The 27,800-nt window shown below is 50.9% G+C and overlaps 4 protein-coding genes across 7 annotated transcripts in view; 2 read left to right on the top strand and 2 right to left on the bottom strand.

Moving 5' to 3' along the window:
- NQO2 (N-ribosyldihydronicotinamide:quinone dehydrogenase 2) overlaps positions 1 to 20,730 on the top strand; it is a 48,140-nt gene extending 27,410 nt beyond the window's left edge. The window contains exons 7-9 of one of the 2 annotated variants that reach the window (XR_011388853.1): positions 9,800 to 9,956; positions 14,952 to 15,718; positions 18,529 to 19,939. The gene's annotated coding sequence lies outside the window, so the exon portion shown is untranslated. Of the gene's footprint in view, positions 1 to 9,799; positions 9,957 to 14,951; positions 15,719 to 18,528; positions 19,940 to 20,515 lie in introns of those variants that run through there. The other variant, XR_011388852.1, reaches the window with a different exon arrangement.
- Positions 1 to 27,800, bottom strand: part of SERPINB9 (serpin family B member 9) — a 220,342-nt gene that overhangs the window by 96,938 nt on the left and 95,604 nt on the right. The window lies entirely within an intron of this gene.
- Positions 1,267 to 27,800, bottom strand: part of LOC138849893 (collagen alpha-1(I) chain-like) — a 34,235-nt gene continuing 7,701 nt past the window's right edge. Inside the window, exons 2-3 of the mRNA XM_070074947.1 lie at positions 24,239 to 25,432; positions 1,267 to 23,956 (exon numbers count right to left, since the gene is read on the bottom strand). Of these exons, the coding sequence (XP_069931048.1) occupies positions 24,324 to 25,432 (1,109 nt within the window). The 3' untranslated portion in view covers positions 1,267 to 23,956; positions 24,239 to 24,323. The remainder of the gene's footprint in view (positions 23,957 to 24,238; positions 25,433 to 27,800) is intronic.
- RIPK1 (receptor interacting serine/threonine kinase 1) overlaps positions 24,976 to 27,800 on the top strand; it is a 48,683-nt gene continuing 45,858 nt past the window's right edge. For 2 of the 3 annotated variants that reach the window (XM_070074480.1, XM_051855901.2), the window contains exon 1: positions 24,976 to 25,112. The gene's annotated coding sequence lies outside the window, so the exon portion shown is untranslated. The remainder of the gene's footprint in view (positions 25,113 to 27,800) is intronic. The other variant, XM_051855900.2, reaches the window with a different exon arrangement.

Here is a 27,800-nt window from a genome sequence, read left to right as displayed (position 1 = left end):
GGCTGGGCCTATGCCAGGCTGAAACCAGGAGTCAGGAGCTAATACTGGGTGTCCCACGTGGGTGCAGGGGCCCAGGTACTTGGGCCGTCTGCTGCTACTTTTCCCAGCTGCATTAACAGGGAGAGGGATCAGAAGTGGAGCAGCTGGCATTTGAACCAGTGCCTGAATGCAATGCGGGCACTGTGGGCAGAGGCTTAACCTCCTGTGCCACAGCAGCAGCCTCCTGGTTGGGTATTTAGACGTCATTCACATCCATATAGGATTATCAGCTTAAAAATCAGCCTGCTCCAGATTCACTGAATTCCATGTCCTGCCCGTGGTTGCCTTGGCAGGGCCAGACCAGTTATTTCGTGGACCTTACACGGCCCACAGAGCAGACGTTCCCAACCCCTGGAAGTGGTTTCAGTTGGGTTTGTATCGATTACAAGCAACACAAGCCTAAATGATTCAGTAAGCATGGTTACCATCTACATGGAGACATGAAGTTTCCCAGTGAAAGAAGCATAACTCAGTTTTGGAATATGATTTTAGTTTTTATTTATTTATTTGAAAGTCAGAGTTACACAGAAAAGGAGAGGCAGAGAGAGAGAGAGAGAGAGGTATTCCATCCACTGGTTCACTCCCCAACCGATCCGAAGCCAGGGGCCAGGAGCTTCTTCCAGGTCTCCCACGTGGGTCCAGGGGCCCAAGGACTTGGCCCATCCTCTGCTTTCCCAGGCCATAGCAGAGAGCTGGAACAGAAGTGGAGCAGCCAGGACTCGAACTGGTGCCCATATGGGATGCCGACACTGCAGGCGGTGGCTTTACGTGCTATGCCACAGCGCTGGCCCCTGGAATATGATTTTAATATAAAAACATTCATATGGGCACATCAGAATTAAAATCAGATTCAAAGTAGTATAATATATCAAACTCTTTCTCACGAACTGGATGAAGTGTGTAGTATCTAGTAAAGGGGAGGAAAAGAAGAGGGGAAATGTTCTGCCGGAAGTTGTGGGTGGGCCCAGGCGGATGCAGCATCGAGCGTCCAGACCCGGTTCTGCCGGTGCCTGGCTGAGTGGCCCCGAGCAGGTCAGCGACATCTCCAGGCCTCGGTTTCCCCAGCTGCGAGGCAGGAAGGCTGGTCTTGCGCAGTCACCCACCCGATGTGCCAGGTGCCAGCAGGTGCTCAGTCCTCCATAAATCATGGTTTCGCTGAGATCTCAGGAACAGGGTTTATTTATTTTAATTAGTTTTTGGCAGATTCACTGTGATTTGTAGATAGAATTCTTTTTTTTTTTTAAGATTTATTTTATTTATTTAACACGCAGAGTTACAGAGAGAGAGACAGAGAGAGGTCTCCCATCCACTAGTTCACTCCCCAGATGGCGGCAACAGCTGGAGCTGCGCCGATCCAAAGCCAGGAGCCAGGAGCTTCCTCCGGGTCTCCCATGCAGATATAGGGGCCTAAGGACTTGGGCCATCTTCTACTGCTTTCCTAGGCCATAGCAGAGAGCTGGATCAGAAGAGGAGCAGCCAGGACTAGAACCGGCGCCCATATGGGATGCCGGTGCTTCAGGCCAGGGCGTTAACCCACTGTACCATAGCGCCGGCCCCCATACATAGAATTCTAAGAACATAATGATATTCCCTTTCCCACTCCCTCCCTCCCCCACTCCCTCCCACCATCTTTCCTTCTCCTTGTCTTTTGTTTTTCTTTTTAGCTTTTGAGATGATATATTTTTAAATTACACTACAATAAAAAGGCGTAATACTTCACCAAGTCAGTTTAATAAATAAAAAGCAAAAAGATGCTATTATGGTGGGAATATAGACAATGGCTATAAACAATAATTGAATGGCAAAATGACCATTTCATTCATTTATTGTAAATTTTAAAGTAATCACAGATTAAAACTATAGTAGTATAGAGGCTGGATAAAGCCACCACCTGCAGTGCCAGCACCCCATATGAGCACTGGTTCCAGTCCTAGCTGCTCCACTTCTGATCCAGCTGATGGCCTGGGAAGGCAATGGAAGGTGGCCCACGTGCTTGGGCCCCTGCGCACACAAGGGAGACTGAGAAGAAGCTCCAGGCTCCCGGGCATCAGCCTGGCCCAGCCCCGGCTGTTGAGCCATCTGGGGAGTGAACCAGTGGATGAAAGATTCTTTCTCCTCCTCCTCCTCTTCTCTTTCTGTAACTTTGCCTTTCAAGTAAATAAAAACAAATTAAAAAAAAAAAACTAGTTTTATAACATTCTTAATCATTGGTTTGACAGCTATAAAACAAATTTTACAAAACTATATTTGCAGCAATATGGATACGTTTCTTGATGTGGAACAAGGCAAGGATGTCCACTTTCATGACTCTTGTTCAGTATAATACTGGAAGCTTTAGCAAGAGCAATTAGGGAGGAGAAAGAACGGGCATCAAAATTGGAAAAGAGGGAGTCAAATTATCCATGTTTTCTGATGATGTGATGTTACACATGGATAAACAAAAACTCTACCAAAAAGCTGTTACAATTGATCAACCAGTAAAGTTACATAAACATACATACACACAAAAGTAGCTTTTTTGTATTCTAATGATGAACTCACAGAGAAATCCCATTCACAATAGCTACAAAAGAAAATAAAATATTAGGAATAAGTTTAACCAAAGGAGTGAAAGATGTCTACAATGAATATCATCAAACATTGATGAAACAAATCATCAAGGACACTAAATTGGAAAGGTATTCCTTGCTCATGGATTGGAAGAATCAATATCATTAAAATTTCTATTCTACCTAAAGTAATTTATAGATTCAATGCAGTTCCTATCAAAGTGCCAATGGCATTCTTTACAGAGTTAGGAAAAACAATCCCAAAATTTGTATGGAATCACAAAAGACCCCAAATAGCCAAAGCAATCCTGAGCAAGAAAAACCAAGCTGGAGGCATCACAATACCCAATTTCAAAGCATACTACAAAGCTATAGTAATTAAAAACAGCTTGATACTGGCATAAAAACTGATATGTAGATCAATAGAACAGAACAGAGAGCCCAGAAATTAATCCACTTACATACACCCAACTGATTTGAGTGCTCAGATCATACAGTGGAGTAAGGTTAATCTCTTCAATAAATGGTGCTGGTAAAACTGGATTTACATATGTAGAAGAATGAAATTACCTATCACACATACATACCTATTACCATATCCAAAATCAACTCAAGATGGGTAAAAGACCCGAATTTAAGACCTGAGACTACAAAGCTGCTGGGAGAAAATGTAGGGAAACACTCCAAGACACTGTTGTATGGGATGACTTCTGGGACAAGACCCCCAAAGCACAAGCAACAAAAGAAAAACCAAACAAATGAGACTATGTCAAACCCAGAAGCTTTTGCAGAGCAAAGGAAATGATCAATAGAGTGAAGACACACCCAACAGAATGGGGAAAAGTATCTCCAACCACCTATCTGACACAGGATTAATATCCCAAATACATCAGAAACTTACAAAGCTCACGGCAACAACAGCAAAAAACCAGCCAGTCCAGTGGAGAAATGAGCAAAGGACTTCAGTAGTTCTCAAAAGAAGAAATACAAATGGCCATCAAATAAATGAAAAACTGCTCAAAATCATAGCCATCAGGAAAACGCAAATCAAAAACACAATGAGATATCACCTCACCCGGTCAGAATTGCTGAACTCCAAAACACAGTAACAAATGCTGACAAGGATGTGGACAAAGGGGAACACTTATACACACTGTTGGTGGGAATGTAAATTAGTGCAGCCACTGTGGAAAACAGATAGACTTGCCATATAATCGCTTGTTTTCTGCTCTGTGGCAGACAATGTTCTGAGAAGCCCTCCTACAATACAACCTAGATGCTAGAGAAATCACAACAAATACATGTTTAAATACATCACCAAGATGACAGGAAACCGAGGGAAATAGCCAAATACATCCCTCCAACCTCCCACCCCACAACAGCAAAAAAACTAGTTGCTGAGGGCAGAGTGGTAAGCAGGTGTGGTCTCAGGCTGCCTGAGGGTCATAACATTGATACCAACAGCTTAACAAGACTAGACCTCGGGTGTATGGGCAGCTTAACTGAGACCCTGCATCCAAGCTCCCCACCTTGATGAGCAGGTGGGTGGAAATACAACTGCCCTGAAGGGGAAGCAGCCATCTGTCTCATTCTCCACTCCTGCACCGTAGGATCCTGGATTGGAATTTGTTCAGTCTACATCTGCAAACTCGGGAGAAATCCAGTGGCCCCAAATGACAGCAACCTTAGTACAGAAAAGTAAACAGAAATTGTCTCTGGAGAAAACACCTCTTGCCTGCCAGGATTCCCCCTGAGGAAGATCTGCCGAACGTAAGCCCTCCCCAGTCACCAAACACACAAGGAAACAACATCGTGGCTGGGGATGAATGAAAACACCAAGCAACAGATTCTAGTCACTCGTGAGGATCAATACTGGCGTTGTGAAATATGTAGCACAAAATAACCATGGATAAAATGTTTAAAGAAAGACATGTGCAGGTGATCAGACCCATTTTTAAAAATCTGGATACATGGGGTGGGCGTGTGGCCTGGCAGTTAAGATGCCCAAGTCCCGTTTCAGAGTGTGTGGGTTGGAGTTCCAGCTCCACACCTGACTTCAAGTTCCTACTAATGTGCAGCCTGGGAGGTGGCAGGTGATTGCTCAAGTGACTGGGTCTCTGCTGTCCACATGGGAGACCCAGGTTGCATTCATAGCTCCTGGTTTTGGCCTTGCCCAGCCATTGCAAGCATTTGGGAAGTGAGATGGCAGATGGGAGCTCTCTCTCTTTGTCTGTTTCTGTGCCTCTCAATTTTTCAAGTAACTGAATAGAACTTCTAGAATTTAAATATATAGACATTAAAGACTCACTGAGTAGGTTAAACCATAGATTAGATACAGATGCAGAATTAGTGAACCTAAAAATCTGAACAAATAAGGAATGAAATGGATAGAACGAAGGTTTAAGAGGCTTGAGGATGGAGTACTTTTATTTGGATTTCTAGAATGAGGAAATGGAGGGGCTCCATATTTCAAAACAGACAAGAGCTAGGGATCTTTGGGATTTATAAAAGATATTAGTACTCAGATTTAGTAAGTGTTACATATCTCAAGGAGGATAAATAAAACAAAACCAGTATCCAGACACAGTGTGGTGACACAAAAGAAAATGCAAGGAACAGATAGATCACCCATAAGGGAAAAACAGCTCAGCTGACAACAGATTTCTCAGCAGCAGCAATGGAAACCAAGAACAGTGGAAGGTATCAACAATATGTTGATGAAAAAAGTAACTAAATCTAGACTTCTCCTTCAACTATTAGCATAAAAGATATAACAAAATCAAGAAATACAGTTTTCTATGAACAGACTTTATGGAAGGAATTTCAGGGAATTTTGTTGCTGTTGGAATGGCAATGACTGGGCAGGGACAGAAGGTCTGAATTGCAAGAGGAAGTGGAGAACAAAGGAGACGGTAAACGTGGGTGAGTCTGAACAGTGACTATAAAACAGTGACAGACACTCTGGTTCACAGTTTAACAGTCAGTACAGCCATAAACGCTGGGCAATGATAACATTAGGTGGAGGGTGTAATAATACTTAATGATTAACTTTAGATTTTAAGTGAGATGTGTGTACTCAAGTTTCAAGAGGAAGCATTAAAATAATGGAAATCAAAGACCAAATTAATAGAGAAAAATGAGGGCCAGTGCTGTGGTGTAGCGGGTAAAGCCACTGCCTGCAGTGCCAGCATCCCATATGTGTGCCAGTTCAAGTCCCGGCTGCTCCTCTTCCAGTCCAGCTCGGTGTTATGGCCTGGGAAAACAGTAGAAGATGGCCCAAGTGCTTGGGCCTCTGCACCCATGTGGGAGACGTGGAAGAAGCTCCTGGCTCCTGGCTTCTGATCGGCACAGCTCCAGCTGTTGCAGCCATCTAGAGAGTGAACCAGCGGATGGAAGACCTCTTTCTCTCTCTCTCTCTCTCTCTTTCTCTCTCTTTCTCTTTCTCTCTTTCTGACTCTGATTCTCTGTAACTCTGCTTTTCAAATACAGAAAAATAGAGTGAGAATAAAATATGATTATCTAAAAGAAAATATGAATTTAAGAACAGTAAAAGTAAGACAACTTGTAGGTATAAAATATGTACAGCTCTAATATATCTGTAATCTCAAAATATGGTAAATGATTAAGTGTTAAGAGTCAAAATAGATTTAAAATTACAGTTAGCTATCTGTAGTTTACAGAGATATATTTCAAACAATGATAAGTAATGGTAAAAAGATAGCATAAATATACCAATAAAATACTAACTTAAAAGAAGACAGAAGGGCTGGTGCTGTGGCATAGTGGGCTAAGCCTCCATCTGCAGTGCTGGCATCCCATATGGGTTGTGTCCTGCTGGTCCTCTTCTGATCCAGCTCTCTGCTATGGCCTGGGAAAGCAGCGGAGGATGGCCCAAGTGCTTGGGCTTCTGCACCCACATGGCAGACCTGGAAGAAGCTCCTGGCTCCTGGCTTTGGATCAGCCAAACTCTGGCCATTGAGGCCATTTGGGGAGTGAACCAGCAGATGGAAGACCATTCTTTCTATCTCTCCCTCTCTCTGCTTGTAACTCTACCTCTCAAATAAAAATAAATATAAAAATCTTTAAAAAAATAGGACAGGATAGCTGTATTAATATCAAAAAAGAGACAACAAAGCAAAAACCATTATTAGAGATAAAAGTCTCTGTGTAATGATGATTTCATTATGAAGCTATATTGATTCCAAGCTCCTATGTATTTCATAAATAATTTTGAATTATAAACATTGAACTATAAAAAGAACTTGACGAGTCTATCAGAGTGGGAGATTTCAACTCTTAGTAAGTGGTAATCAAGCAGATTCAATTAAAAGGATGCATATGTGAGCAAGATGGATTTAGTAGGTCTATAAAAATCACTGCACCCAGCACTAGGAAATTTCATATTTTTCTCAAGCATTCATTGACAATATAAATGTTCTGATCTGGACAAATTTCAAAGAATTCATAAAGAAAGCACTCTAATCAAAATGTAATTAAATAGGAGTCATAAAATAGAACTAAGAAAATGCAGAACTAGAAATTTGACGGTCCTCTTTTCAATAACTCATGGATATATGTTGAAATTGTAATGGAAGTTCTTAGAAGCACTTAAAGCTGAATGTCAATTAAGATACAGTTGTCCCTTGTATCTGGGAGAGATCGCTTCTGGGAGCCCCACCGATACGAAATGGCTGCTCCTTGGCGTCCTATTTAATATGCTTGACACACATCCTGCCGGATCCTGTAGATCACTCCGGATGACTTATAAGACCTAATGCAGTGTGAATGTCATGTGAGCAGTTGTTACCCCATGTTGCTTGTAGAATAACAACAAGAAAAAAAGTCTGCGTGTTTTCGGTACAAATGAGATTTGTTTTTTCCCTCCTTTCAACCCAAGGCTGTGGAACCCCACAGGTACACAGGGCTGACAGTACTTCGTTTTCAAAACTTGGGTGATGTATCTCAAACAGTATTTTGAAGGATATTTATATTCTTGGATTCTTGTTAGCAAAGAATAAAGGCTCCAAATAGCCGTATAAAAGAACGCGCACACGCATGCACACATACTCACAAATACAAGTTTATTCCATGCAAGAGAACACACACACTCAGTTAACGAGCACAGGCTAAGATGCCAGCTTAATTATGCTGTCAGCAGATTTAGGGCACAGTGCTGGGCCTTTCTACATGCAGCGGTCAGGAGGAATCCCAAGGTCCAAGCATTCCTGAGGACGTGCGTGCTGCTGGTGTGCAGTGTGCAATGCAGCCCTTTCAAAACTTTGCTGTGCAGAATTAGGCGTTGGTAGTCTTACAGTCTAGGAAAAAAATTAGCCTCAAGCACACACATATGACATACACATCTCATAATTCTCAAGCTGAGTGAGAAATGAAAGAGGGTGCAAAGTATCGCTTTCTACTGCCAAATAAAAAGTCGGTTGGGGATTCACGCTCGTGTACTAAAATGGTAACAGCATATTCAGAAGAGTAATGTGGTAGGAAGAGGCGTGCAGGTCTTTCATGGGGTTTATTCTTGGTCTGTTTCCAAGCCAGGTCATGGATACTCCAAGCATTCATTTTATTGTCTCTAAATCAGATTATATAGCATTTACGTTCATATATGTATGATCATTTGTTGCATGAAAGAGAATACTATTAGAATAAGTCTAGATAAGCATTGTTTTTAGAAACCTTGTTGCCAACACCCATTGGCAGCATGCTGTGCTCTGAGGACAATGGCGGAGTGCAGGTGAGTGACACCTGGAGGCCCTCCTTGGGGCCTGCTGGACCATCAAGGGCATGCACACTCCAGCGGACTGAAGCTGACAGGGTTGTGCAGGGCACAGACTCACAGGGACCCTAGAATGGCAGTCGCAACCATGGGTGCTGGTGGATTTCCAGTCTGCTGACCTCTCAAGGGCTGGAAGCAAAAACCCCCAGCATTTCTTTCAATGTAGGGTGCAAGGGTTGGAGTCCAGCTGAGGGAATTTGGAGATCTGTGGGGTTAAATGAAAGGAGACACAAGCTTTGGACCCCACAGCAGTGTAGCAGATGACTCTAGGTACATTTGATGTCAGACTGGCTGGTTTTGCTTTAATTTTTTTGACGTACAGACAGACCAAGAGAAGTCTTCCATCCGCTGGTTCACTCCTCAAATGACTGCAATGGCTGGAGCTGGGGCGATCTGAAGCTGGAAGCTAGGAGCTTCTTCTGGGTCTCCCAGGGGCCCGAGGAGTTAGGCCATCTTCCACTGGCCATCTTTCCCAGGCCATAGCAGAGAGCTGGATCAGAAGTGGAACAGCTGGGATTCGAATCGGCATCTATATGGGATGCCTGCACTGCAGGCAGTGGCTTTACCCACTATACCACAACACTAGCCCCTGGCTGATTGTCTTGAATATGCCCTAATGCATAGACAGCAGGGGGCCACAGAGCCCTGTGATGACCCATGGACCGTGCCCAGTGATGCTGGTGCCCCCTGAGGGTTGAGATGTAAACCCCTCCTGACCAAAGTGCACCCTGGGCGGGGGGCGGTGCTGTGGCGTAGTGGGCGAAGCCACAGCCTGCAGTGCCAGCATCCCACATGGGCAGCGGTTCAAGTCCTGGCTGCTGCACTTCTGATCCAGCTCTCTGCTGATGTTCCTGGGAGAGCAGCGGAAGATGGCCCAAGTCCTTGGGTCCCTGAGCCCATGTGGGAGACCTGGAAGAAAGTCCTGGCTCCTGGCTTCAGATTGGCCCGGCTCCAGCTACTGTGGCCATTTAGGGAGTAAATCAATGGATAGAAGACCTCTGTGTTTCTGTCTGCCTGTGCCTCTCTGTAACTCTGCCTTTCAAATAAATAAATACAATTTAAAAAGAGAGGTTTGGTGGGATGACAATCCACAGCTATGAAGACATTCTTTGCATTCTCCAGATGGGAGCCATAAATAAAATCTTCAGAGAAAAAAGACATGGTCCAAGACACGAAACATGGGATTTGGGGATGAGGGTTAAAATCCTTAACAATAACACTGCTTGATTCTCAACTCCTATTCCCGGGAGAGTGAAATGGAGCCGATAGTTTGCGTGTTATGCACGACACTCTCTCCTTTGTTTCTGGACGGATCGTTCACAAATCTGGGCTCTGTCCTTGTCATTGTTGCTGCCCCAGCTCGTTTCAGCGTGCAGTTTTAGTGCAGCTCTAACAGCAGAGCGTTTGACACTTTGTTTTCCAGAAAGACGACAAGCCTTGCAGGGACGTTTGCCGTGACAACCCTTCACACCGGGACTGGGGGAGGTGACAGAGTCTGTGAGATGTCCCCAGTGCAGATCTCCCCGTTACCTGAACCCCCCCCCCCCCCGACAGATGATGCTCAGGCCTCAGGATCTCAGGTTAGTTCTTTGTGCTTTGGGTTAAGTATCAAATTCCTTCGGGTTTTCAGAAGACAAAACCAAAAACATTCCTAACTGATTGATATTTGTCCGGGTGTGGCCAGGCCATGGCTGAGAGCAAACGTCAGTGTCCTTTTGGTTCCAATGTTCAGCATGAACCAACGCCTTCATAAGCTGAAACACGGGAAGTTACAAATGTGTTAACCCTGGGGCAGGCGTGTGGCACAGTGGGTCAAGCCAAACGCTTGCGTCTCCTACCGGAGCGCTGATTTGAGTTTCAGCATCTCTGCTTCTGGTGCAGCTCCCTGGTAGTGTGCCTGGGAAGCAGCAGATGATGGCTCAAGCCCTGCCTATGTGGGAGACCTGGCTCCTGGCTCCTGGCTCCTGGCTGCAGCCTGGCCCAGCTTTGGCTATAGAGGTCATTTGGGAGTGAACCAATGGATGGAACAATTCTCTCTCTCTCTGCCTTTTTCATAAATACATAACTATTTTTAAAAAAGATTTATTTATTTATTTATTTGAAAGGTAGAGTTACAGAGAGGCAGAGGCAAAGAGAAGTCTTCCATCTGCTGGTTCACTCAGCAAATGGCCACAATGGCCGGAGCTGGGCTGATCCAAAGCCAGGAGCCAGGAGCAAGGAAGCTTCTTCTGGGCCTCCCACATGAGTGCAGGGGCCCAAGGACTTGGGCCATCTTCCACTGCTTTCCTGGGCCATAGCAGAGAGCTAGATCAGAAGTGGAGCAGCCAGGACTCAAACCGGTGTCCTCATGGGATGCTGGCAGTGCAGGCAGTGGCTTTACCCATTATACCACAGTACCGGCCCCAATACATAACTCTTTTAAAATATGTATTAACCCCTCCCAGCCTCCTGTGCATCCTGGCTTAGCAGCACAGGGCACTGCAGAGTGTCACAGGTTTCCCAGGGAGGCTTGGATTGTGCCCCACTAGCCCAGGACAGATCCAATGCAAAATCCAAAGTATGGCTTCATGTGACCATCACTCTTGCACCATTATAAATATAGGAAAAAATTATAAGTCAACCTCTGTAAGTTGAGTATCTGTATTTCCAGGATAGGAGTAAAACCATGCACTTGGAATAGTCAACTTATATCCATCCTACTTTAATAAGGGGTTTCTGTTTCATGTTGAGAGTATATGATTTATTCCATCCTATTTTCCAATCCTATGCACTGTAAAAATCAAATAAACGTGAATCTTGCAAATTATCAGTGAAAACAGTGTTAGATGAACACTATTTTAAGAGTCTATAGTAAAAAAACTCACTATCTCTCTACTTTGAATATAACAACTATTTGACCATGGCTTTCTTCCACTATGATCGAGAGGAATTCCCCCGAATTGGTTTTCTTCCCCTGTGGTGGTGGGGAAACGCTCTCACCCGTGTGCAGTGAGGACCAGGTCTGCAGTGGGTTCTTCCCGAGAGATGAACGAGCAGGCAGAGCTGCAGCCGGTGTGCGCCCTGCACGCGTGGACTCGGCTGAGGCTGAGAGGGCACATCACGTGTGTGCTCTGCACGCATGGACTCAGCTGAGGCTGCAGTCACATCATGTATGTGCTCTACACGCATGGACTCAGCTGAGGCCTCAGTCACACAGTCACATCATGTGTGTGCCCTGCACGCGTGGACTCGGCTGAGGGCCATAGTCACATCATGCATGTGCCCTGCACACGTGGACTCAGCTGAGGCTGCGAGGGCACATCATGCGTGTGCCCTGCAAGCGTGGACTCAGCTGAGAGCCGCTGTCACATCATATGTGTGCCCTGCAAGCATGGACTCAGCTGAGGCCGCAGTCACATCATGTGTGTGCTCTGCACGCGTGGACTCAGCTGAGAGCCGCTGTCACATCATGCGTGTGCCCTGCACGCGTGGACTCAGCTGAGGCCGCAGTCACATCATGCGTGTGCCCTGCACGCGTGGACTCAGCTGAGGGCTGCTGTCACATCACTGGGGAGTGACTGGGTCACATTTCATCTCTAATTCAGAGAATTCCTTTTGCCTAATTCAGTAACTGTCCTTCCGTGACCACATAATGGATGGCACGGTAAGTGTTCTGCATGGGTGTTTGGGGAAACAAACTGGTGGTGCCTTTAACACCAGTGTGCTGCACTCGTACCAGTGGTCCACGTGCAGGCCAGTGAACACCTTGGGCCACTTCTCGAGAGCTGCCAGCCAGGCTTATGGGCCAGAGATGGTTTTTTAACAATATTGGAATACAGCAGTCTGCTTTGACCCCCAAATCTGCACTGGTCCTATTTTCCCTTCTCAAGATTCTCCCAGAGTTTCTATGGAGTTGTCACAAAGTTTTATCGACTGGCTTATACACAGTAGAAGTGTGTGTGTGTGTGTGTGTGTGTGTGTGTGTTCTCATAGCCCCAGAGGCTGAAAGTTCAGTGTCAAGGAGATAGGTTCTGGTGAGGGCCGTCTTCCATACCACAGTTCCTCATTGTATTTCTTTCTTTTTTTTAAAAAATTATTCATTTATTGAAAGTCAGAGTTACACAGAGAGAGACAGAGACAGAAAGAGAGAGAGAGAGAGAGAGAGAGAGCGTGCGATTGAGATCTTCCATTTGTTGGTTCACTCCCCAGATGACCACAATGGCCAGTACTGGGCCAGGCCAAAGCCAGGAGCCAGGAGCTGCATCTGCATCTCCCACATGGGTGCAGGGGCCCAGATACTTGGGCCGTCCTCTGCTGCCTTTCCCAGGTGCATTAGCAGGGAGCTGGATTGGACAGGGAGCTGCTGGGACACGAACCGGTGCCCATGTGGGATGCCCGCATCGCTGGCAGTGGCTTTACCAGTTACAGCACAATGCCAGCCCCCTCATTGTCTTTCTCATAGTGGAAAGAGGGAGAGGAGTCTCTCTGGGGTCCCTTTTATAAGGGCACTAATCCCATTCATGAGGACTCTACCCTCATGGTCCGATTACTGCCCAAAGAACTCACATTCTTTTTTTTTTTTTAATTTTTATTTTATTTATTTTTATTTTTATTTTTTTTTGACAGGCAGAGTTAGACAATGAGAGAGAGAGAGTGAGAGAGAGAGAGAGAGAGAGAGAGAGAGAGAAAGGTCTTCCTTCCGTTGGTTTGCCCCCCAAATGGCCGGCGCTGCACCAATCCAAAGCCAGGAGCCAGGTGCTTCCTCCTGGTCTCCCATGCAGGTGCAAGGCCCAAGCACTTGGGCCATCCTCCACTGCCTTCCCGGGCCACAGCAGAGAGCTGGCCTGGAAGAGGGGCAACCGGGACAGAACCGGTGCCCCAACTGGGACTAGAACCTGGTGTGCCGGCGCTGCAAGGCGGAGGATTAGCCTAGTGAGCCGTGGTGCTGGCCAGGACTCACATTCTAAGAGTATCACGTTGGATGTCAGGATTTCAACATATGAATTTTGGGAGCATACAAACTTTTGGTTCCTAACTTAAAAGGAAGTGCACAAAATATTGTGATTGATTACTATGGTGTTATCTGATATCAGGTTTCAGGTCTCTCTACTGAGGCAATCACACTGATAGATTTTTCTCACAAATTCACTCTTGAACAGTGCTGTTCTCTTTCTCTTTTGCATCCAAACAATAGATTGAAAAAGAAGGCAAAGCAAAGTTAAAAAAAAAACAATTTTGGCACTAGGACAGATTCTAGTTTTCTCCTTCAAGACAAATGAGCATTTTTAAACTCTTAGACAAATAAAATACAGCGTCACAGTTTTGATCCCTGAAGCTGTACAGATTTGAGTTGAAGTCCAGGTGTGCACATTATTAGCTCTGTGACATCAGGCACATGGCCACCCTCTCTGAAAAATGGAAACAGTGACCTCACCAGGGTTACATGTATGACTTCAAATGTAACAGCAGTGACCTCACCGGGCTTACATGTATGACTTCAAAGGTAACAGCGGTGACCTCACCGGGCTTACATGTATGACTTCGAATGTTAGTATGCTAAGGCGCTCAGTGTAGTACACTGCTTGGCACGTGGTGGAATCAGCAGTGCACCTCTTCCTCCAAGTGACACTCCAGCCCTCGAGTCTGTAGGCTGATGCTGTTCCAGTACCACCTGTCCTGGCCAGCCTTGCCTTCCTGCCATTAACGGTGCCCGAGAGGTCCTTGTCACCCCTCAGCTGGAGTGTCCCGAATGTGATGGAGACAGAGTCATGACACCTCAGTGTTCCCAGCCTCTTCTTCCAGCACGGAACCTGAGCTGTCTACAAGTCTGGAAGCGGAGCAGACTCCGCCAGGCAGGTGCGCCTGGGTCCACGTGCAAGAGGGGGGCAGGCGAGTGAGTGACGGCTGGGGAGCCGTGGGTTTGCAGGCTGAGGGGCTGCACAGGGGGAGTCGACAAACACCTACTCAGCACCCATTAAGCAACTGCTGCTGGCCCACGAGTGAGGAGTGTGAGAATCCACAGGGTAGGTAGGCAGGACCCTGCTCTCCAATGGCTCCCACCCAGGGGGGTGGGCCTGCTGTGTCACTTTGCCTTTTGAATTGTGCTCCCTTCAGCATTGTTTGGAAGCACAAGGAAAGACTGGCCGTGCATTTTAATAACTCTGGTTACTGTGCTGTGTTCCTTAGAATGGGAAGCCCTGATGAGGTGTGTCTCAGCTCGTTGCGTGCAGCTGTAACACAATGCCCACACTGCTACTTTATAAAAGACAGAGATTCTCAGTGTTTCCCATAGTTCCAGAGGCTGAGAAGTTGAGGATCTGTTGAGAGCCCACTGCTGCATCACCCCGCGGAGGAGGCAGAAGGCAGACGACAAGGGCGGGGGGCGTGCGCAGAAGACACAAGGTGGGGGTGGGGGGCTGACTCATGCTTTGGTAAGGAGCTCAGGCCTGTGGGTTTGACCATTCCCGTGACAGCGCCCTGAATCCAGATGTCCATGCTGGTCCTGTGGGGCCTGGAACGCTTTTGTTATTCTATGGTCATCTCCTAACGAGTTGTCTAACCTCCAACCTTGGCCTTCTCTACATTGCTGCCCACAGGTCTCACCGACACACAAATCTGCGAAGGTTCTAAGTTAACTGTCCAGCTCCAACAACACCTTCCGTTGTTGCCCACTGCTTCCAGAATGAATCCGAATTTCTTAGCATGGCAATTAGGACCTTTTGGAGATATGGCCCTACCTACCCTCCAGTCTGGTTCCTTGTGGACCCTCCCTGCCTCCCTTGAATGCCACAAATATCCCAAGCATGGCACACATGAGCCTCCCACTTGGGCACAGAATTCTTGAGTCAGCTGAATGCTTTCTCTCTACAATGACCTCGTTCCTTCTCATCTTCAGTCTCTTCTGCCTGGAAAATCCTGAGTACCCCTCGAAGTCCACTTCCAGGATATCCTGTCCGGGAAGTCTTCCTGACCTGTCCAGGTGGAGCTAACCTGTCCACCCTTCTTGGTGCTACCTGCTGTATCCATTAACTACCTGCATTGTTGCCTTGCGTGTTGGTTATTGGTTGAAAGTGACTGTGGCTGGATTTTCCCAAGTTGATTGGACAGACGTCACTGGCTGAGCAGGTAGCCCCTTCTTCCAACACGGATCCCTGTCCTTTGGTGCTTTTCACCCACCTGTTCCCTCTAGTTTAGCACGCGCATCATATCCTCGGGAATAGCCTGGAAGCTGCGTGGTCTTGGACACACTCACACCTCATGAGCTCATGCAGAGTTGAAGAGGCGGGGCCCCTGTGTTCCTGATGAGGGGCGTGAATTCTGACGTGGCCGGGCTGCCCACCGTGTGTGGGGTGAGCCTGCTGAGGTATGGCACACTCTCCCCAGCTTCTCTCTGCAGCCCAGGGTTCTTCAGTCTAAGAAGAGGTCTCTGCCCAGAGATACAACTCAGGAGTAGGCCACAGTTCAGGAAGCTGCGGGAGTGGTATTTAAGGTTCCTTTTTCCTCCTGTTAGAACTATGTAGCTTTCTAAACTTCAGGCTGCAGTGTGGTCAGTACTGGCACCACACGTATTCCTAGGAAGTACATCAAGAAATGGTGCTCAAAATCCATTTCTGTGCAGGCAACAAGATGGCTGTAGTCAGGACTCCAGGGTCTTGGTTGGCTGCTGAGTGCCCAGGCCCTTGGTCCAGTGCGATGGCTCACGCGGTGCCCACACCGCGGCTTCCACGGCTCTCAGTGCGGGAGCCCTTGTACCTGGCATTGCCAGGACGGAATGTGCAAGGCCACCGAGGCTGCAAACCAGCCTCGTGCCTGGAAGATTCTAGAACTTAAGGGAGACCCTCGTGGTTTTTCTGATGAGTGCACATTCTCCTCTTTCTAAAAAAACAAAATTGATCAGTGGCACAGGCAGTCCTCCTTCTCAAGGTATCGCTTCCAAACACATGCCTCGGCCAGATCTGAGTCAGCAAGGCCACTGCTCCACGCTCTACAGCCCGGTACCCTGGACGCTGTGTGTGGGAGCCCGAAGGAAGGCAGGTGGGCTCCTGGGGGCACTGTGGACTCTAGACTGACCCTCAGGGAGCTAAGGGGCCTGACCCAGCCGCTGCACAGTACTGGGCACGGCTGGAGCTGGAGTGTGCACTTGCCTCCCTCTGGTGGCTGACTCTGGACTGAGCCTCGGCTTCAGGACGGCACTCAGGCCGGTTAAGGACTCTGTGTCCTCCTCTAACTCGGGGATGGGGATGAGCCGGTGGATGCGTCTGTGTGCCTCCCGCCCTAGCCCAGAATGCTAGCTTGTTGTTAGCTCAACACTGATGGTAACGATGGCTAATGCCTGTAGCAGGCTCGTCAGGGGTGTGCGCAGGAGAAAGGTGGGCTTACTGGGTTTATTAAGGAGCTTCATGAACTTTAGATTTCCCAGATTCTTCCACCTGGTAGACTTCCACTCTTCCAGATACATTCATTGTTTATTTATTTATTTTTCTGTGTTATCATTCAACAAATGTTTATTCAACAAGTATACATAAAGAGGAAAAACACTGACCACATTCTAAATGAAGTATTTTTTAAAAAGATTTTTGTATTTATTTGAAAGGCAGAGTGACAGAGTGGCAGAGAGAGGGAGATAGGGAGACAGAGGGAGAGAGGGAGAGAGAGGGAGAGAGAGGGAGAAAGGGAGAGAGAGGGAGAGAGAGGGAGAGAGAGGGAGAAAGGGAGAGAGAGGGAGAGAGAGGGAGAAAGGGAGAGAGAGGGAGAGAAGTAGAGAGGGAGAGAGAGGGAGAGAGAGGGAGAGAGAGGGAGAGAGGGAGAGAGAGAGAATGTGTTTTCCATCCGCTGGTTCACTCCCCAGTGGCCACAATGGCTGGAGCTGAGCTGAACTGAAGCCAGAAGCCAGGAGCTTCTTCCGGGTCTCCCACACAGGTGCAGGGGCCCAAGGACTTGGGCATCTTCCGCTGCTTTCCCAGGCCACAGCAGAGAGCCGGATTGGAAGTGGAGCAGCTGGGACTTGAACTGGCGCCCATATGGGATGCCAGCACTGCAGGTGGCAGCTTTACCCTCCATACCTCAGCACGGGCCCTATAAATGACTGTTAAACTAGGAAGGACACAGGCACGTACACCAGAAATGACAACGAGTGGCAGGGATTTTGTTTCTCCTTCCACTCCTGACTTATTCCTGCGGTGACAGCGTTTCTGTTCAGTGACTGGAGTTTGTCCTCCTGGCTTATTATCCACGTCTGCTCTGGCTCTGACTCCAGCTTCCTGCCAATGCAGATCCTGGGTGGGGCAGGGCCAGTGGTCACGGCTCAAGGCATTGGGTGCTGCCACCCACACGAGGCCTGGATTGAGTTCCTGCTGCCCAGCCCAGCCCAGCCCAGCCCAGCCCAGCCCAGCTGTTGTGACCATCTAGGAGGTGAAGGGCAGATGGAAGCTCTCTCTGTCACTCTCCCTCTTAAACAGATTTAAACAAATTTTTTTGTAATTCTTTAAAAACATCTCTTTTGCTCCTCTTCCAACTGCTACCTTTCCCAGGATAAATGAGCCCTGATTTCACCCACCCTGGGACAGGGGCCAGAGAGGACACCCACATCCGCTGGGCCCAGGAGAGACTATTGTTACATCCTGTGGCCTCTGCACCTGTTAAAGCCGTGAGTTTCTCTCTCAAAACCGTTTGTGTCCTGGCACCCGAACCTCCCCCCACCTCGGAACAACGCAGCCACCCCTGGGTGTTCAACGATGGACTGTGAGAGCTGGTTCTCGGGTCACAGTTACGCCGCCACTTGGGATGCTCACGCACCCTGAGTGCCTGAGGTCAAGTCCCAGCCCTGCTCTGACCGCCAGCGTCCTCAGCGAGCACCTGGGGAGGCAGCAGGCGATGGCCCAAGTAGCTGGGTCCCTGCCACCCATGCGAGACACTCGGATTGAGCTCCTGGCTCTTGGCTTTGGCCTGGCCGTTGCTAGCCTTTGGGGAATGAATCAGTGGATAGGAGATTCTCTCTCTCTCTCTTTCTCTTTAGCATTAAAATGAATGAATACAATATTTTTTTCAAGAAGAGTTGATTCTGAGCATAAAAACAATCAGACTTGGGAAATGATAACGTATTCTGCCCTAATCTCTCTCTCTCTCTCTCTCTCTCTCTCTCTCTCTCTCTCTCTCCCTTTCTCTGTGAGTAAGTTTGATGGAGAGTCCACAGTGCCTCCTAGTGCAGCCGTGTGAGAACTGACGGACCGAATCCATCGTGACGGGGTCCAGGACAAGCCCTTCTTGGTGCGGTTTCTGCTCTGTACTCACCATCCAGGGCTGGGTGACAGCTCTGTGCATCGCGGCTGAAACACAGCTGTGTTGGAAACAGTGGTGGGCAGCTGTGCTGGAACCACTTCCGGCAGGCTGGCCCCAGGTGGGAGAGAGGCCTCCTCCTGGGAGGAACCCGTGTCTAGCAGGAAGCCGCCGGCCGGTGGTTCTGAGCTGCTCCCCTGGGGGAAGTGAGGACCTAGGCTTTGCTGCCCACCGGAAACCCCCTTCTCCACTGCACGTCCGCGTCCCGGGCCCTGCCCCAGGCGGGATCAGGAAACTGCAGAGATCTTTACAGGAAAAGCCCTGCATTCTGTGAACTTTGTCCTCACGCTCAGGAGTGGGTTTCTAGTAAACTGGCATTGGCCGACATGCAAGGGGCCAGGCTTTCCTACTTCTGTGACGCTGGCGGGGAGCAGAGGCTTCGGGTGGAGCTCGGGACACTTGCGTGGTGTGAGGCCCTCGGCTCCCAGACCAGTTTCGCTGCTGCGTTTGCATCATGAACGAGAAAAGCAGTGGAGGTGTCGTGAGGACCCAACCACGCCACACTGGACACTCCCTGGGTGTTCATGGACCTTTATCCACGTCTCCTCTAGAGTGAGCCGAAGTTCAGCGTGGGGGGGTCTGCACAGCCACCACACCCTGCCCGTGCCACGCTGCCTTGGCGTCTGTCCCCTCCGGCCTGGACAGTCCTTGCACACCTGTACTCCCCTGCTGCTTCCTGGCCACTTCAGACCAGCTCCAGCAGGAGCAAACCATCTCCAGTAACCTCCACGCTTGCCCTCCTGGGGTGGGTGTCTTCGAAGCTTCCTTGTAACTTAGTCATTCTGTACTGCAGTTGGTGAGTCTGTATGAAACCTCTGCGGCTTAACTTTCTGCATGGTTTCGACTGCTACCATTTAACGGTGTGCAAAAATGCTCTTGATAAACAATGGACCCACATGGTAATGAACTTCCATGAGCTAGTGTTTACACAGCTCATGCAATCTTCCTCCGTCTTCACAGGCTACCCTGACGCCGTCTGGATTCACATCCCCAGGATACAGCCTGGGCCTAGTCTCCATTTACAATGATTTTTAGTCACAGATATGATCACGGAGCCATCTTTTCCACTACTACTATGACGTTTGTTTTTTCTTCCAGAAAGTAAAGACATAATTTATGAAGAAAACTTGTCACATACATTTAATACTTTAGCCTCATTCTTGAGAATTTATCCTAAGGGAGTTATTTTTAAAAATCACCAAATTATAGATTTTTTTAAATGAAGAATCCTAAATATGGGTTTGACTAAGTCCAATATGTCCCTTTTATTGAAAATGCTATAAACTCAATAGGAAAAAGTGTGGTGTTATGTATGCCGTATAAAACGCTGTCATAGAAAGTGTTGCATGTGGGGCCAGCGCTGTGGTGCAGTGGGTTAATGCCCTGGCCTGAAGCGCCGGTATTCCATATGGGCGCCAGTTCTAGTCCCAGCTGCTCCACTTCTGACCCAGCTCTCTGCTATGGCCTAGGAAAGCAGTAGGAGATGGCCCAAGTGCTTGGGCCCCTGCACCCAAGGGAGGCCCGGAAGAAGTTCCAGGCTCCTGGCTTTGGATCGGCACAGCTCCGGCTGTTGTGGCCAATTCAGGGAGTGAACCAGTGGATGGAAGACCTCTCTCTGCCTCTGCTTCTCCTTTCTTTGAGTAACTCTGACTTTCAAATGAATAAATCATGAAAGAAAGAAAGAAACAAACAAACAAACAAACTAACTAACTGTTGCATGTAAGCAAAATAGGACTACACAACTGTCAGGCCAGGCGGGTTCTAGGATTGCCGCTTTCATGAGCCTGATTTAGCCTATTCCATCCTATTTCATGGATACCGGCAGAACAAGACTTCCGGGTGAGAACCAAGTGTTGCTCCTCGCGGCAGAGCAGTCCCTGGTTGATGTCCTTTCGTGTTGCTCCTCCCGCTCCCGAGTCCCAGGACTGCATATAAAGGACACACCATGAACACCTGCACACGAAGTCTGCACTACAAAGGGACCGGAGCCTGGCGACGCCCCGCTTCCAGGGCGCAGAGCGTGTCTGCTCTTCCTGGAGGGTAAGTGGACTCACCCCTGCAGGCTGCGGGGCTCCGGACTCCGCCCCGAGGAGCCCGGGCACACAGCTCCAGCTGTTCCCCGCGTGCCCAGGAGGAAGCTGCAGAGAAGCCGAAACCGTGGCAGTTTGACTTTCCCCAAAATAGCGCAGGCACTAGTCAGGGGCGTGCGACTAGAGGAACGGGAGACACACGGTTCCTAGTGTGATAAAATTCTCCTTCGTCTTGCTGTTTGCTCTTGTTAGATACGTAAGTAGATATTCATATACCAGCACAGGACGCGCACTCTGCTCAGTCTCTGTTTTCAGAAAGCCAAGTCCTCCTCCTGCCACCATCCCTGCTTCCCTCCCTAGTGGGAGACCCCCCTCTGCTGCTCCCTGTCCGTCCTACAGGCCACAGGGCGGGCACTGGAGCTCTCAGCGCTCCGCGTGGCAGTGCAGCTTTGCACCTCCCCAGAGGGACCCTGTGACCTCAGCCCTGGGGCCGTGGCTTTAGAACCTTCTGTGCGGGGGTGACAGGTGCCCTCATCTGGCTTCTACGCGGAAGTGTTTAAGGGTTCCCCCTTAGCGTGACGAATGGCTGCTGAATGTCATCGAATGTTCGGAAGCGTGTTCCGATGCCCCGGGGAAACTCACTTTGGTTATGCTATCTTGTCCTATTTCTGTTTGCTAGTAGTTGGGTTACAAAGTTTACACTGGTGCTGATGAGTCAGATTCACCGGTCGTTTTCTCCTCCCGTCCTTGTCGGATTTTAACACAGAGCTGGGAGGGGGATCTCTTTTCTTTATTCTCTGGATTAAGAGTCAGATCTTTTGTTCCCTGAATGTTTGGCGGCACTCACCAGCACGATTGTCTGGATCTGAGATTGTGTTTTGTTTGACGGGAATAAAAACCAAGTCCTGATTCTGGCCCTGGATGAGATGGAAGAGCCTGCTCCATCCTGTCTCTCCACTGAGTGCCGCCTGGAAGCCCTCGTAGGTGCTGAGAGCAGCTGCTTCAGGGATCTGAAAAGCAAGTATCAGCAGGAAGATCTGCAAGCCCAGAATCCAGGTACAGGCAGCCTGGCAGTGCGTGCACCCCTGTTTCCTGTAGTATCCCTCAGCCTGAAATCGCAGCCAAAAATTCTCAAGGAGGCACAGGCTGAAGACAGAAACAACTCTAGGAGAAGCCCCCTAGTTCTGGCTTGAACGGAATTCCTAATATTCAAGCGGAGTGTGACATCCTCCGTTTTTTTCTTTTCTTGCACACTCAAGTGTGTAAGAACCCTGCGGTGGCAACAAACGGAGCCTGCGAAAGCCAGACTCCGAAGAAGAGAGCTGTGCCTCCGATCAGGGACTCTGCGGCCACCGTGGAGTCGGGGCCAAGGCCCAGTGCACGCCCCTCTTTCACCGCCTGGCTCTGGACAGAGGCGCACTTGAAGCACTGGGCGTAGCAGGCAAGTAAAGCCCTGGCTTTCTGTCTGCAGTGTGAATAGAAGCCCCCTAAAACCAGAAGTCCTGAGGGGGCCACAGGGAGACCAGCGGTGTCAGGAACTCGAGGCTGATCGCTGGATCACCCACATGTGGCTCTGAACCCAGGCGGCGTTATCAGAGACGTTCGACTCAACGCCAAGGTGAGCTTGCTGCTCCGATTACAGACTGCCCACTGGGCTGCTCACACGAGACAGGTCTGAACGGCACCACAGAGGCTCTGAGAAAAGTGTCCACTGGCCTTCCATTTTAACTTGTGGCTTGCAACTACCAGGGTGATATCTTGCTAAAACAAAAATGGCATTCCTATAGAATTAAAGCTCAATATTTCAGAATATCCCAAACATACATAACCCAACCCCACATTACTTGGCAACCAGAGAACTGGGAAAATCTCAACAGGCTGTAGTTAAGCTGCTGCCTGTGATGCCTGGCATCCCACATGGGTGCCAGTTCATGTCCTGGCTGCGTCATTTCTAGTCCAGCTCCGTGCTAATGCACCTGGGAAAGCAGCAGAAGATGGCCCAGTGCTTGGGCCCCTGCATCCACATGGGAGACCTGGAAGAGGTTCCTGGCTCCTGGCTTCAGAATGGATGGAAGACCTCTCTCTCTGTTACCTCCACCCCCACAAACTCCCACTCTCTATACTATGACTTTCAAGTAAATAAATCTTTTAAAAAAGAGAACAAAACATACCCAATACAACCAGAAGGAAAATAATAAAAATAGGAGTAGAAGTCAGGCCAGTGCCACGGCTCACTAGGCTAATCCTCCACCTGCGGTGCCAGCACACCAGGTTCTAGTCCTGGTCAGGGCGCCGGATTCTGTCCCGGTTGCCCCTCTTCCAGTCCAGCTCTCTGCTGTGGCCCGGGAGTGCAGTGGAGGATGGCCCAAGTGCTTGGGCCCTGCACCCCATGGGAGACCAGGATAAGTACCTGGCTCCTGCCTTCGGATCAGCACGGTGCGCTGGCCGCAATGTGCAGGCCGCAGCGGCCATTGGAGGGTGAACCAATGGCGAAGGAAGACCTTTCTGTCTCTCTCTCACTGTCCACTCTGCCTGTCAAATATATATATATATATATATATATGAGTAGAAGTCAAATAACTTAACAGAAAATAAAGTTGATGTTTTGAAATGATCATTGAAGTGGATAAATCTGTAGAAAGACTGACAAAGCAGAAGATACCAATGACCAATACCACAGGCAACCCTTATCCAAACAGGATACACTGGAAGAGCCCTGGGGATGCCTGAAACCTTCGTGTCTTTTTGTGACAACTCAATTTTTTTTTTAAGATTTATTTGAAAGTTAGAGAAGACACAGAGGTCTTCCATCCCCTGGTCCACTCCTCAGATGGCAGCAGTGGCTAGGGTGGGGCCAGATGAAGCCAGGAGCCAGGAGCTTCTTGATGGTCTCCCTTGGGGGTAGCAGGGGTTCACACATTCAGGCCATCAGCAGGGAACTGGCTCGGAAGTGGAGCAGCTGGGACACGAACCGGCGTCCGTACAGGATGGCGGCACTGCGGGCAGCAGCTTGCCCGCCACCCACAACGCACCCCTCGCTTCTTCGCAGTGCTGTGCAGGGATGCACCACAGGTTTCTGTTGTTTCTAACATTCGCCCATGAAGGATTCCTGGGTTGCCTTACAAGTCTCGGCAATCGCGAACAAAGCTGTGATCCAAAATCATACACAGGTGTATGGACTTAAGCTTTCGATTCACAAATACCAAGGTGTAAAACCGCCGCCCTGTATGGAAAAACTGTAACTTTGGTAAGAAATTGACCAAATTCTTTTTTGACAAATTTGCATTCCCACCAGGATTAAATCAAGAGTTCCTGTTGCTCCACCACCTCACCAGCAACTGTTTATATCAGTGGTTTAGGTTCGAGTCCCTCCACTATGCGCGAAACAGTAGCAGGGTCAGTATGCAAGCCCCTAGGGCTTAGGCCGCTAAGCCTCTCTGCACCCGCCCATCTGCGGCGCCGCCTCCGAGGACCTCTGCCCGCTCTCTTCCTGCCGCGTTTTCCCGTTATCGGCCTACCAGGTAGCAGTCCGCAACCGCCTCTCCCGGGCATTCTCTGATCCTCTGCTCACGTTCCCGATGCGCACACGCCGTATACATCTTCCTACAGGCCGCAAGCGTGTGCAGGTAACAGCGCACCTCGCTTCAGTAGACACCGACAGCAGGTGCTTCCCCCTGGGGAGGGCCACGGAGGACCCAGCACGCTTCCTCCGGCCGGGCCAGCGTGGGCGCCGGGCCGCACGCCCACTCCCCGCGCAGGCCCCGGCGGTCTCCGTGTCCTCCCGATCTCCGGGCCTCCGGGCTCCTCTCGAACCCGGGAGCCAGGACCCGCGGGCGCCCGGCGCGGGGCGCACGCCCACTCCCCACGCAGCGCTTCCCGCGGGCCCCGGGCTCTCCGTGTCCCCGCGATCTCCGGCTCCCGGCGCGGCGCGCACGCCCACTCCCCACGCAGGCTCCCCGCGGGCCCCGGGCTCTCCGTGTCCCCGCGATCTCCGGCTCCCCTCGGGCGCTCGGCGCGGCGCGCACGCCCACTCCCCACGCAGGCTCCCCGCGGGCCCCGGGCTCTCCGTGTCCCCGCGATCTCCGGCTCCCCTCGGGCGCCCGGCCCCGCGCGGCGCGCACGCCCACTCCCCACGCAGGCTCCCTGCGGGCCCCGGGCTCTCCGTGTCCCCGCGATCTCCGGCTCCCCTCGGGCGCCCGGCCCCGCGCGGCGCGCACGCCCTCCTCCGCCCGGCGGGGCAGGGGGCGGGGGCAGCCGCAGTCCACGCCCTCCCGCGGGCTCGGTCACTCGGCGCGCGGACGGCTCGGCCACCGGACCGGCCTCCCGGAGCGCGGCAGCGGAGCGCGGCCGGACGCGGCGGCGGAGGGGCCCGCGGCCAAGGGGCCGGGAGCGGTGAGCTGGCGCGCGCGGGGCGCGGGCGGGCCGGGCCGCGGCGGCCACTGCGCACCCGCGGAGCGCTGGCCCCGCTGCCCCGCGTCGGGCCGGACAACCTCGCCCCGCTCGGGGCTGCGGCTGCAGCAGGGGCGGCGGCGGCGGCGGCAGGGGCGGCAGGGGCAGGGGCGGCGGCGCGCTAACTCGCCCCCGCCGCTTCTCCCCTCCGGGCCTCGGGAGGGAGTTCGCCGCGAAAACGAAAGTAAATCGCTGCGGGCTGTGTCTGCCGCGGCGCCGGCGGGGTCCCCGGAAGGGGCGGGGCCTCGGGCGGGGGGCGGGGCCTGCAGACGCGGAAGTCGGTGCTGACCGGCGTGGTCCGCACTGGGCGTTCCCGCCGGCTCCAGGGCTGGGCTGGTGGTGCTCGCTGGCCGCTGCTGTTAGAGACGCTATTGCAGGGCCTTTAGGAAAAAGGGCGCGTCCTCACAGGGCTGTGGAAATGTCCCTTTGAAAGGGTCTTGAGCTTTTTTTTTTTTTGTAAATGGATTTATTTATGTATTTATTTGAAAGCTAGAGTTAGAGAGAGGGCTTCCATTCATTGCTTCACTCTCAGGTGGCCACAACAGCCAGGGCTGGGCCAGGCCGAAGCCAGGAGCTTCATCCGGGTCTGCCCCGCGGGAGCAGGGGCCGGGGCCCTGGGCCGTCCTCCACCGCTTCCCCGGGGCCCTGGGCCGTCCTCCACTGCTTCCCCGGGGAACCTGGGCCGTCCTCCACTGCTTCCCCGGGGAACCTGGGCCGTCCTCCACTGCTTCCCCGGGGAACCTGGGCCGTCTTCCCCTGCTTCCCCGGGCCCGGGCCCTGGGCCGTCCTCCACTGCTTCCCCAGGGGCCTGGGCACTGGGCCGTCCTCCACCGCTTCCCCGGGCCCGGGCACTGGGCCGTCCTCCACCGCTTCCCCGGGGCCGGGCACTGGGCCGTCCTCCACCGCTTCCCCGGGCCCGGGCACTGGGCCGTCCTCCACCGCTTCCCCGGGGAACCTGGGCCGTCTTCCCCTGCTTCCCCGGGGCCCGGGCCCTGGGCCGTCCACTGCTTCTCCAGGGGCCCTGGGCCGTCCTCCACTGCTTCCCAGGTGCGTTAGCAGGGAGCTGGATGGGAAGTGGAGCAGCTGGGACGCAGGCTGGTGCCCTCAGGGAGGCTGGCGCTGCAGGGGTCCGCCCCGGGCCTTTTACTTGTGCACGTGGGGTCCCAGCGGGTTTAAAGATGATCCCTGTGGTCTCCGAGCCGGGCAGGGGAGTGTGCCGGCTGCAGCTTCCCCTTCCCGGGCGTCGGTGGTAACTGCTTTCCTGGGAGTGCCGCGGGCTCCTCGGGGTTCGGAAGCCGCAGACTGCGCCCCACTCCCAGTGTTTGAGGAAGCCTCCTGAGGATGGGTGGGGGAGGCGCTGCGGTTCTGGGGCTCCTCCCGCCCTCGGGGCTCCTGTTTGTCTCCGACACAGCTAAGGCTGCCGGCCTCGGCTGAGGGTGCTGAATCTTGTGACTCAACTCTGGAAGCTGTCGAGGCGGGTGTGAACTTGGAGTGGTGGTGTACTCGTCTGCATTTTGTGACCACCGGGAACTTGTGGGTGAACTTGGAGTGGTGGTGTACTCGTCTGCATTTTGTGACCACCGGGAACTTGTGGGTGAACTTGGAGTGGTGGTGTACTCATCTGCATTTTGTGACCACCGGGAACTTGTGGTTAATTACAGGTGTGGGGGACCAGTGCTGTGGCTCAGGGGGTTAAAGCTGCGTTCTGCAATGCCGGCATCCCATACGGACACTGGTTCAAGTCCCGGCTTCTCCACTTCCAGTCCAGCTCCCAGCTAACGCACCTGGGAAAGCAGCGGAGGGTGGCCCAGTGCTTGTGTCCCTGCCACTCACATGGGAGACCCAGATGAAGCTCCTGGCTCCTGGTTTTGGGGCTGGGCCAGGCTGTGTGGCCATTTGGGGAGTGAACCAGAGGATGGAAGATTTCTCTCTCTCTTCCTCTCTCTCTAACTGCCTTTCAAATAAATCATTTAATTAAAAAATTGACAGGTAGAGTTATAGTGAGAGAGAGAGACCGAAAGGTCTTCCTTCCGTTGGTTCACTCCCCAAATGGCTGCCATGGCCTGCGCTGCACTGATCCGAAGCCAGGAGCCAGGTGCCTCTCCTGGTCTCCCATGGGGTGCAGGGCCCAAGGACCTGGGCCATCCTCCACTGCACAGCAGAGAGCTAGACTGGAAGAGGAGCAACCAGGACAGAATCCGGCACCCCGACCGGGACTAGAACCCGGGGTGCCAGCGCTGCAGGCAGAGGATTAGCCTAGTGAGCCACAGCGCCGGCCCCGCTGCAGCTTTTCTATACACAGAAAATTTATTATTAATGATAAACCAGTAATAATGATCAGCTTTTAATTTTCCTCTCTATGTAATGTTTTGAGCCTCAGAGATCTATGTTCAGGATTGTGAGTATTAAGAAAAATTCCTGGAATATTAATATCAACCTCAAAATTCGGCAGGCTACTACTATTTGGTGCTTTTTTGGAAAAAAAAAAAGGATTCTACTTTATTTATTTGAGAGAGTCACAGAGGGAGAAACAGAGAAAAGTCTTCCATCCTCTGGTTCATCCCCTAAATGGCCACAATGGCTGGAGCTGGGCCATCCTGAAGCCAGGAGCTTCTTCCAGGTCTCCCACGT

This window comes from Oryctolagus cuniculus, chromosome 5, assembly GCF_964237555.1.
Source record: "Oryctolagus cuniculus chromosome 5, mOryCun1.1, whole genome shotgun sequence".
Lineage (NCBI taxonomy): Eukaryota > Metazoa > Chordata > Mammalia > Lagomorpha > Leporidae > Oryctolagus > Oryctolagus cuniculus.
The sequence above is the reverse complement of the archived record's forward strand: the minus strand, read 5'-3'. Positions and strand labels throughout refer to the sequence as shown.